General features: G+C 38.4%; 2 protein-coding genes across 2 annotated transcripts; one reads left to right on the forward strand and one right to left on the reverse strand.

Annotated features, from left to right (window-relative positions):
* Nucleotides 1-1,270: 1,270 nt before the first annotated feature.
* On the reverse strand, nt 1,271-6,234 carry LOC309708597 (keratin, type I cytoskeletal 19-like). Its single transcript, XM_082536782.1, has 9 exons — nt 5,909-6,234; nt 5,220-5,345; nt 4,792-4,874; nt 4,437-4,593; nt 4,087-4,248; nt 3,859-3,984; nt 2,573-2,802; nt 2,449-2,483; nt 1,271-2,345 (listed from the first exon to the last, which is right to left on the reverse strand). The coding sequence occupies exons 1-9, from the start codon at nt 6,182-6,184 to the stop codon at nt 2,239-2,241; spliced, it is 1,302 nt and encodes a 433-aa protein (XP_082392908.1). The 5' UTR covers nt 6,185-6,234; the 3' UTR covers nt 1,271-2,238.
* A 3,650-nt stretch (nt 6,235-9,884) lies between these two features.
* On the forward strand, nt 9,885-10,641 carry LOC309707704 (uncharacterized protein; the record flags this gene model as incomplete). The annotated part of the gene is made up of 3 exons (XM_082535186.1): nt 9,885-10,051; nt 10,137-10,400; nt 10,565-10,641. The coding sequence occupies exons 2-3, from the start codon at nt 10,142-10,144 to the stop codon at nt 10,639-10,641; spliced, it is 336 nt and encodes a 111-aa protein (XP_082391312.1). The 5' UTR covers nt 9,885-10,051; nt 10,137-10,141.
* Between the last annotated feature and the right edge of the window lie 76 nt (nt 10,642-10,717).

The following is a 10,717-nucleotide window of genomic DNA, read 5'->3' on the forward strand; positions in this document are numbered from 1 at the left end:
AATTCCTTCTATGTTCTAGTTTTCCCTCAGCATGTATCACCTGAACAGTCACGTCAGTGAAGCTTAAGACCTTTAAAGAACCTGAACATCAACTCAAATAAGCACAGATATGCATTGTGTACACAATAGTTATAACTGCATCTGAAATACAAAATTAACATAATCATAAACATCTTAAGGCCATCTTAAAGCTATCTGTTACATTGTTAAAGCAATGATCATACTGCAGATTATATTATTAATGCAATGGTAATAATGATGATTATTTAACAATAGCAGTAAAATAATTTCCCTGCTCCACACTCCCTCTCTCGACCTCTGGAACACCAGAGGTCGCAATACATTGTGTCCTCGCTCAGCAAATCAGACAACCTCATGTCATCCAATTGGTCCAGTCATAGACACCAGCTCCCCTTCAAGAACACTCCATGTGTAAGCTTAGGTTTTCTCGGTCCCTCTCTCGCGATCGTCGAGATCTTCTGCAAAGGAAACAAAACACCTTTTCCTGCACCTCCCTAACTTATCCTATCTGGGACTCTTTAATCAAAAGCATGATCCTAATTATGCTCTTAACTTATTGACTTGTATTTATATATATTCTTCAACGTTCCTCATCACTTTAAAATTCTTTAAGCGCTGGTTTCACGTCCGGTTGCTCGCTCTATTTTTCCCTTATCTGATCATCAACATCCTGTGCACAAATTGTCGCTGCTGCAAGTTCCTCTACTCTAATCTTAAGTCACCTTTTTAACAAGAAAATCATCGTAAGCGCCTATTCTACTAAAAGATCCAAAAGAAAACAACCACTTTAATCAATTAAGTTTAAGCATATAAGCAATTACTCCTGCATACATTTCAACATAGCTAAATGCTGCCTAAAAACAACTCCTGTGTGTTAACACTAACTTCATTTTAACCCTCACATTTCCTATGTTATAACCTGTTTTTAACATAGCCTCTTTATTTCATTTTGCTCCTTTTAATGTAACAATACCTTCTAATTCTAGTTTATCAGACTTAACCAAAATATATGCTTTCCTTCCTCTTTGGTCCTTCTTTAAGTTCAGTTAAAAGCTAAATGAATTTGAGGCCTTTTGCCTGGAATCAATACTGTCATGTGTGTTTCTGTGTAATATCTGTCTGTGTAAGCCTACATTATAACCACTACTTCTAGAAATCAAAAGAAATCAAACCTGTTCTCCTCCTTCAACCCTCACTAATTTTCCCCAAAGGATATCTTTTTGTTAAGGTTCAAAATTGAGGAGGGAGAGTACAAACCACCCTTGGTCCAGAAGCTCTTGGTCAAACGATGATTTTTAATGAATACACACGTGTGGGAAGACAACTCTGTATGCAGACAGCAATTGATCTTCAACTTAATCAAAGCATGAACAGATATTTTATAGCATCAGGGTTTGATTTACTGACGCCCCTTCATGCGTCACAGATACATTTTATACATAGATCAGATCAACACCACAATGACTTTTAACCCAGAAGATCATCTTCTATTTTCATGGCTGGTACTTTCCGTTCTTGTCTTAAAGTGAATTGTTCCTCTTTCTTGCCGAGACAACAAGGACGGTTCCTCTTTCACCGAGACATGACTAATCTCTCCTCTAAATAAATCTAACTCATGTGTGTGTGTGTTGACCTCACATGCTCTTTGTGTCACCTCTTCACCTACTAACTGTCTGTGTCTCGTCCTCAAATGCTCTTTCTCAATTCACCTGTTGCACTTCTGACCTTTTACCAGAACAGAGGCTCATCCTTATGTGTTACAACCTAACGGAGACTATGTATATGTCCTCTACTAAATAAATGTTTTAACCAAGAACCTCTACTAAAACCTTAATATAAAATGACCTGATATAAGTGTTTTGTAAGCATGTATTGCAATTCCTTCTATGTTCTAGTTTTCCCTCAGCATGTATCACCTGAACAGTCACGTCAGTGAAGCTTAAGACCTTTAAAGAACCTGAACATCAACTCAAATAAGCACAGATATGCATTGTGTACACAATAGTTATAACTGCATCTGAAATACAAAATTAACATCATCATAAACATCTTAAGGCCATCTTAAAGCTATCTGTTACATTGTTAAAGCAATGATCATACTGCAGATTATATTATTAATGCAATGGTAATAATGATGATTATTTAACAATAGCAGTAAAATAATTTCCCTGCTCCACAACTTTAACAACTTAGAAGCTCGGGTGAGGGGAGCACAGGTTACTGAACTGTTTCCACTTGGGTGGCCTCAGAGGAGGCGACCACCTGTCCATCAACAATTTCCTCGATGATTGTCTTCACTCGTTTTTCAATGTGGGGTTTACGCTCTGCAAAGACAATGCATCGCATCACTATAGTGTAAAGAGCTTATTTCAGTTTTACTGCGACAAGATCTGAAGTTCTGGTTCAGTGAGTGATGGAGATTCTTACCTTCCACTTCTACGACCTTGCTGATGACCACCACCCTAAGAAGAGCGTAAACATTTTTTTAAAAACATTTTTGTTTGCTTTAATTGATAATCGATTAAAAACAGATACATTTTTAATTTCTTACTCCTTTTTTTCATAGTGCTCTCCTTCTAGCAGCCTCCTATATTCAGCAATCTCCATTTCCAGCCTCATCTTGATGTCCAGTAGCTCATTATATTCTGTTTGCACCCGCAGAAGAGAGGCCTTCAGCTCCTGCAGCTCAGTCTCCAGGGTGGAGATGGTGACCTGCAGTTGTTGAAGCTGAAGACTATAGCGACTTTTCACTTCCTCCAAATTTTCCTGTAGGCATGTAATCTGCAGGACAGAGAGGTTACAACAGCTCCATGTGAGTACAGTCAGTGGGAAGAATCATTTCCTCTCTGTTACAGCAAATTAATATATGTCCTGATATGTTTGGAAAAAACTGATTTAATTTTTTAATCATTCCCCTTGCGCTAACAATTAAAACATTACGAACCTAATGTGCTTCAAATAGCAAAAGTAATTTTAACCAGGCTCGACATCTGCTGATGTCAACCAGTATGAAGCATTTCCCAATCAAATGTAGGGAAGCTATATGTATATTTGTCCTTTATTTGTTTTATTAATGTTTTTTTCATGTGTTTGTTTGATTTTTTGCAACATACTTTTTGGCTATTTTCTCATTTAACTCAGCTTTTGAGCAGAAATACACCACCAACATTATTTTGAAATTCATAAGTTCATGAATATGGTTTTTCATGACTGTTATAAACAGGGGGAATTAAAATAGCAGATAACTCTTAATTCCTTAAACATTTAAGGGGTGATTAGTGTTCTGTTATTGTTTCAGATGATGCATTTTATATTCTAGGATTCTATTTTTTTTTTTCATTTGCTTGCTCAGTCACTATGTGTTAATAGACCTCTCTGCGCTGAACCACACTTGTTATTAATCTCTGTCTCTCTTCCACAGCATGTCTTTATCCTGTTTTCCTTCTCTCACTTCAACCGTCTTGAGTTTCTTGCCACATTGCAAAATGTCACAATGATTTTAGTTAAAAAATATTGAAAGGTCATGATCACATGTGAGTTCATAAAATACGGCAGTTATGTTATGTCGTAGTGTTGAATACTGATTATATTTTTTAAATGAGCCTCCAAGGCAATGTTTGTTTGTTGTCTCTCCTCTCCTTGTTTCTCTTTCCTGCCTCCTCTGCTTGCAGCTGTGTCACCAAGATACCAGAGATAGGTACAATATGAGAAAAAAAGAGCGGGTCTGCTACTTCTTAGCTTCAGCAAGCTGAGATTATTAGACCTAACACTGCGATGTGCATTTGGCTTCAGTTACAAAACCTTCATATCCAGTACTTTTGGGTTGTTATTCCATACCTCTGTGTGTGCGCTTTGCCGGCTTATCATCAAACTTTGGTAGGTCTTCTTCAGAGTGGACAACTCTTTGTGAAACGTTTTCACATCTGTTTGGGAAACAATGATTTCCTTCTGGAGAATTTCCACCTTTTTAAAAGAAAGCATTCAAAATTCAATAAGAAAATTTGAACTTTTTTTTTTTTTTTAAAGGATCTACCGGAGTCGTTTTGAACATTTTAGGAACCTCACCTTCGACTGGAACCATTTCTCGACTTCCAGCTTGTTCTTGCTCACCACAGTTTCATACTGCTCCCTCATTTCCTCCAGGACCTTTGTCAAATCTGTAGAGTGTGCACTGTCCACCTCTACATTTACAGAGCCACTGCATTGGATGCTCAACTGGCTCATCTCCTGCAACATGCAAAACAAACAAACAAAAAACACAACAACAAAAAAAAGTGTTTAAATCTCCAATCCATCCAGAAGTGTAAGCGCTTCCACCACCAGCAGATGGCGACACTGCACCATGGAAAGCATTGACTCACGCAATCTCTTTAGCAGTGTTTAATAGGTTTGTTTTTCTATTATACGCCTTTTACCTCCTTGTGATTCGCCTTCATTTGCGCCAGCTCTGCTTTCAGATCCTCTATGCTTAGCTCCAAGTCACTGATGCCAAGAGTCAAGCTGTCGCGGACTGCTCGGAGACGGGATACGTCAGCCTCCACGGTCAAATGCAAGTTCATCTCCATGTCATATCTACAGAAGAAAAGCAGCCCTCTCAGATGCCATTATTTTCACGATTTTGATGGGGGTAACGATTGTATGGTCTCAAAAGAAAAAAATAAATAATAAAACAAAAACTCCCAAATGTAGTGGGATTTCTTTTCATATTTGGTATAAAGTAATATGGGGTAGAAAGAAATACCACGGAGCAACAAAGGAATGTAAACCTACTTCATTTTAAAGTCTTCCGCTGCCAATTGAGCATTGTCAAGCTGCACGTGGATGGCCTGGTTCTCTGCAAATCTTCTTGCAATCTAATTGGAGAAAATGAATAAACTGTCTGAAATTCTGACCGCGTATAGGCTATACTCTTCATTTATTGATATTGAGCAAATTATTTTGCATTCCGCAGCAGTTCAGCTTTCTTTGGATGCCATCTATCAGTCACATAGCGTACAACGGGTTCTAACCCTTCAAATCCACACTTCAGCATTAATTGGTGTCAATAATTTTTGTGATAGTAAAACAATGGAAAGATGTTTCAGTCGCCTGCATAGATGTTTACTTCGGGTGTTTGGCAATGTTCGAGGTTTCGTGTGTGTGCATTGTAAAATGGTTTGCTTTTCAGTGTGTTGTGTTATGTAAAGTGTGAGAGGTACCTCGGCTCTCAGGTCACTGATGGTGGAAAAATAGCCACCGTAGTTCTTGGTAACAACAGTTGACTTTTGACAGAACTCAGCGATGTTCAGTTCCAGCTGCCTATTTTTGGCCTCCAGAGAACGCACCTGCACATCACGAGGAAATACTGGTTCATACAAGCAGGCTATCATTATTTGTCTGAAAGCAACTGTTCTACATTTTTCCATTTGGTAAAATTTCATATGTTTTTTTTTTTGTTAGTTTGTTTTGGGGTTTGGGTTTTTTTTTGTGTGTGTGTTCATTATTGTATGTGAGTATGTTGATCCTTTACTCACTACAACAATATAAAGACACCCCATTATAAGTGCTGCATGAAAAAATTCAATAAGATAAGAGAAACCTTAATTAGTCCCACATGTGGGATTTTTTTTTTTTTTTTTTTTTTTTTTTTTGGTCAAGTACAAGTTTAAAACAGAAAGTACAAGTTTAAGAGCAGTAAAACATTAAGGGGAAAAAAGCAATAGAATAGGATAAGATAATAGAATAAAGGGGGTTAGGGTTAGGTCAATATGTACTGTTAGAAACTGTTATTTTACTATATGGAAATTAATCTTATTATTTATTAACTAGTGATTACAAATGCAAATTGTTAAAAGTAAATAAAGGGGGGGAGTAATTCTTGCAACTAGCGCTCATCAGTAAAACCTACTTTTGCCAAGTAATCAGCCAGGCGGTCGTTGAGGTCCTGCATGGTTGCCTTCCCATCTCCGACTACAGAAGTCTCTCCATATGAGCCCACGGACCCTAAAGAGAAGACAGAGTTGGATCTTGAGATGCGGGTCCCATAACCTCCAGCTCCGCCATGCACACTGGGTGTGTAGCCAACAGAGGACGTGCTACTCTGCTTCCATCCGCCCAGGCTGCTGGAACTGTAGGTTCTCTGCTTAACGCTGTAGCTGCTCTGCTGGGTCAAAGAGGCTGCCATGGTGACAGGAGGTTGTCGTGATGCGAGGCTGATGGTGAGCACAGAAGGAATGTCTCCGAGGTGTGATCCTGCAAGACACAGCAGGGTATTTTATAGGGTTCTTAGTGAGGGGGGCAGTCTCAAATGCCATGCAACAACAACAGTGTGGTATGCAGATAATAGTTTTTGATGTCTTTGTTTTTGTTTCCATCGATTGGGTGTGTAAGTCTTCATTAGACAAACTTTGATGAAAGACAAGTGGAACATCTAGTCAGACAGCTTAACTGATAACTATGCTGAAATCCAGCCAAAACCTAAGATGTGGCTAATTATTTCTTCTTAACTCATTACACTTCCTACTCGTTACTTTATGGGGCACAGATGAATGCTAAGATGATTTTAAGTGAGTTACCCAAAAGAAGCTGAAAAGACAACAAACAAGAGTAAAATAATTATATAAAAATGGGGGGAGAAGGTATTTGGATGGGTATGATCAGTTTCTTTTTTTTAAATTAATTTCACTGCATTTGATAGTTAAGTTTTTTTTTCTCTAAAATGCAAGTCAGCAGGTGCATCATGGCAGGTAGCGTGATCAACTTTTTCATGTTCACCCTGACTGAGAAGGTAAGTTTAACAAAAAGATCACTATCACAACCACCTATGAGCAGTAATTATGCCTAAGCCAGTGGTATTTGTTAAGCCTTTCTGGGGGTGTAAGACAGCTTCATCTGCACATACCAAACAATGAGTGGTATGTTGGTAACAGTTTTAATAAAAACAATTTGCAAAACCAACAAATACGCTCTGTAAAAAACCCAAGAGCTACATCTCAGAGTCTACAGGCCTCAGTTACCTTGAGAAACACTGATGAAAAAGATTAGACAGCACAGTGGAAAGCCTCTTCTCTTTAAAAAGAGCATGGCAGAATAGTTTGGCAATGCAAATCTGCCTCTGAACAAAGCACAAGATTTGTGTAACAATGTACTTTGGACAGACAAGATCAGCGTGGAGATGTCTAGGCATAATGCACGCAATATCAGTACAAACAGCTCATACCAGCTGTCAGGCACAGTGATGGATATTTCAGGGTTTGGGCTTATTTTGCAGTCACAGGACCTGGGCACCCAAATTCCAGACCTTTACCTGACTGAAATGCCAGGAAAGGACCTTAACAGAGCTGTACAAAAATGAAAGTCAGCAAATCTGAATAAACTGTGTGTGTGTGTGTGTGTGTGTGTGTATTCTAATATAGTATCTTTAAAATAATAAGTAAACAGCAGAGCTCTGTAATCTGTGTCTGTGTTCTTGTATTATGTTATTAGTCTCTCCTTATCTCAAACTGCACCACACAAAGACACTTGTGGACAAAATGAAAAGTATTATATGCACGAGGTTTTACATGCACTCATGTGAAAGAAAAAGGATTTAACTATTAGAAACTGGTTCCTCTGCACAACCACAATTTTGTTTGAGAGGCTAAAGCTATTTTTGTTCTGTGAATTGAAAGAAGCAGACAACAACATTAATAGCTGTTGGCACCATAAATGATTTTAAATATACACCCGTCCAAATAGAGCTGTGATCTCTGTTCCAGACCACCACCCCCACCCAAACATACCAAAACAAGACGCTGTCACACCTTTGACGCTGTCACACCTTTTTCTCTGGAAGCTCAGGTAACATGTGGTCAGAGTAAACCTTTCTGAAGTGACTAACAAGAACCTGAAAATCATTTTAACCTTTGTGGAACACACCCATACTGCTGACATTGCATGACTGAGTACACTGTAGTATTTTACATGGCACTATTCAGTGGAACCGACCTTTACATGTATACAGATTTCAGACCTAAATGCCAAATAAGCTTTACCATATTGTTAAAGAGCCTTTAATCAGCCCTCACCACAATTTGTCTTTAAACTTCAACATTTCTTCAAAACAATCCTGTTTGGTATTCTTTATTGTGGATTTTACAAAAAAATCATTTATGGAATATCAGCAAAATTATTCCTTAAACTGCGAGGTCCGATTTTGGGATATATTTGGAATTTCAAAGGGAAAGTTTTATCGGGAAGTTTTGCATTGGAAACACTACTCATGTGTAATGTAGACGTCTTATCATAACCTTTCACCAGCATGACGGAATTTGAAGACACGTACCTGAGACGAGACAAGAGAAAATCAGTGACAGTGACTAAAACCTGCACCAAACATCCGATGCAGCCTTGAGTTAACAGTGTGTGTGGGTATGAATCTGAACTAAATAACAAGTGAAAGGAGCAGTTTGTCAAGAGCAGGTGGTGTCTGTGGACATTATCAGATTTTACTGATGGGTGTGTGTCCCTTTAGTCTGCAGATAACAAAAATGAAATATTTAGACCAGTAATAATCTGTCTAGCAGTGTATTAGAAGATATTAGACTGAGGTTGGATAAAGGTCACATATGCCTTTCTATCAACTTGCAGGCTCGTGTTCTGTATGTATTACAAATTAGTTATAATACCCTGAGGCAGTTTGTAGATTCATACATTGAAGTACATTTGCTGCTCTCCATTGTGCTGTTATCACTTTTATTGCATAAATCAAAGTAGCAGACAATCATTCACAGCGGACAGACCACACTTTCACTGCCTGGAAGAAAAATATATGAAGGCTGAGTTTCTACAAGCAGTTAAACATCACACATTATCAGGGGACGCTGGATTCAGAGTAACTGGGACACTTGAAAAAAAAATCTATACAGTACTGTATGTAAACAGAGCTAATGTTATCCAAGCAAGTATGACTTTTGCTAAAAGGGTGGTGTGTACGTCATGTGGAAAGTACAGGCTGCAGCATGACAGTAATAAATTATGCACATTTTATATTTGATGTATCACCGTTTAACTTCGCTTTTTAAACATATGTCAAGAAAACGTTTCACAGAAATGTTTACAGCCTGAACATTATGAAGGACATCTGTGTAACGTCTATGTAACTTTCTACTTTTTTTTCTTTAAAGCTGCAGGTAAATACATTCAATCCAAGTATGAATGAATCTGATGTGTTTTGTTTTATAATTGGGGGTAATTTCAATGATGATTCTGATTCATTAAGTGATTTTAGGTATCTTGTTTTCACTTGCTTTACTTTCACTTACATAGTTCATGCTAATATAAATAAATATCTGTGAATGTGATTGCGAATGGTTGTCTGTCTCTATGTCTTAGCCCTGCGTCAGGCTGATGACCCGTTCGGGGTGTATGACTCTTGACTCCATGGTAGCTGGAATAGGCTCCAGCCCCTCAGCGATTTTTTTAATGATAAATGGAAGAGAATGGATGAAAATATATAAAAAATATGAAGAGTAGCAATGTAAACAACATATAATGTGCAAATTGAAAGACTTGTATAGTATTCTCAATAAATACTACCAGTTAAAAAAAACTGAAAGAAATGGGACGTTGTTTAAATGTACGTTTCTGTACAGGTACAGGAAACCTGTGTTTCCTCCTCCCTAAAGTTGACTTTTTAACAGTGTCTTTATTGTTACATCAGATTTGTATTGTTTTAAATGGTTTCTAAGGAAATATTGGATTTTCAGTGTAAACACATCGAGTTGTTTTATTGTTATTGCAGTGCAAAAGAGGTCTTAAGTGACAAATATAATGATGTGTTTCTCCATGTAAACTTGCAGAATTTCCTTTGCGCACATCCTTTTTCCAATGTATCCATCTCTTAATCAAACGCTCTGTGGTGAACACCATTATCAGTATTTGATTGAAAGCCATTATGCTGACACCAAACTTGGGTATAAAAGAGACAGCCTGCTGGGAATCAGCAGTTGTGCACTGGAGACATCACGCTCATCACACTTTGTTGTGTACATATCTCATCCTATCTTCACAGGTACAGTAAGTTTGCCATTTTTGATACCTAATTTTTTTTAGAATACATCTCATGTTTACTCAAATGTTTCTTTCTTACTGCGCAGAGAGAATGTCAGGGAAAGTTTTCGTGGTATTTGCACTGCTGGTTGCTCTGCTTGTGTCTGGAGCAGCTTCCCCAACTGAAACCGGAGAGACTGAGGAGACAAATGTTCTCAAGCAGCTTCTAGCTAAACATGAGATGGCAAAAGACTCGGCTGGAAGACAGAGGCAAGCACCCCGCACTCACTCTGCACGGGTGGAACGACGGGCGCACCTTTCAGTTGATGAGCGCGAGATAATGACCAAACAAATAATGCAAGCAATTTCAGGTATGCTGCAGACTTGGGTGGGAAAGCTCTGTGATTGTCATCTTGTTTCACTTCAGCTAATTAGAGCAATGTGTGAATAGGCGGAGGTCCAAGACAATGCTCAGATTTACATACTGAACCCTTTTGTTTGTGGTTCATGTACTGTAGGAATGGTTTGTTCACAGAGCTGATGAACTCCGAGTGCATGACGGATCGGGACTACCAGGGCTGGGTGGATTTTGGCCGCCGGGACACAGAATGAGGCACATCACAACAGCTGGAGAGCTGGCGCACTGCTTTTTTGTTCAGATTTTATAAAAAAAGTGGACGTTTACTTC

This window comes from Aulonocara stuartgranti, assembly GCF_965226115.1.
Source record: "Aulonocara stuartgranti genome assembly, chromosome: 6".
NCBI lineage: Eukaryota > Metazoa > Chordata > Actinopteri > Cichliformes > Cichlidae > Aulonocara > Aulonocara stuartgranti.

Excerpts from the sequence above, each read along its gene's own strand:
- LOC309708597 (XM_082536782.1), bottom strand. The coding sequence starts at position 6,184 with ATGGCAGCCTCTTTGACCCAGCAGAGCAGCTACAGCGTTAAGCAGAGA. Across the intron at positions 4,249-4,436 it reads TGAAGGCGAATCACAAGGAG|GAGATGAGCCAGTTGAGCAT; the intron begins GTAAAAGGCGTA and ends TGCATGTTGCAG. Across the intron at positions 2,803-3,858 it reads GGCAAAGCGCACACACAGAG|ATTACATGCCTACAGGAAAA; the intron begins GTATGGAATAAC and ends TCTGTCCTGCAG.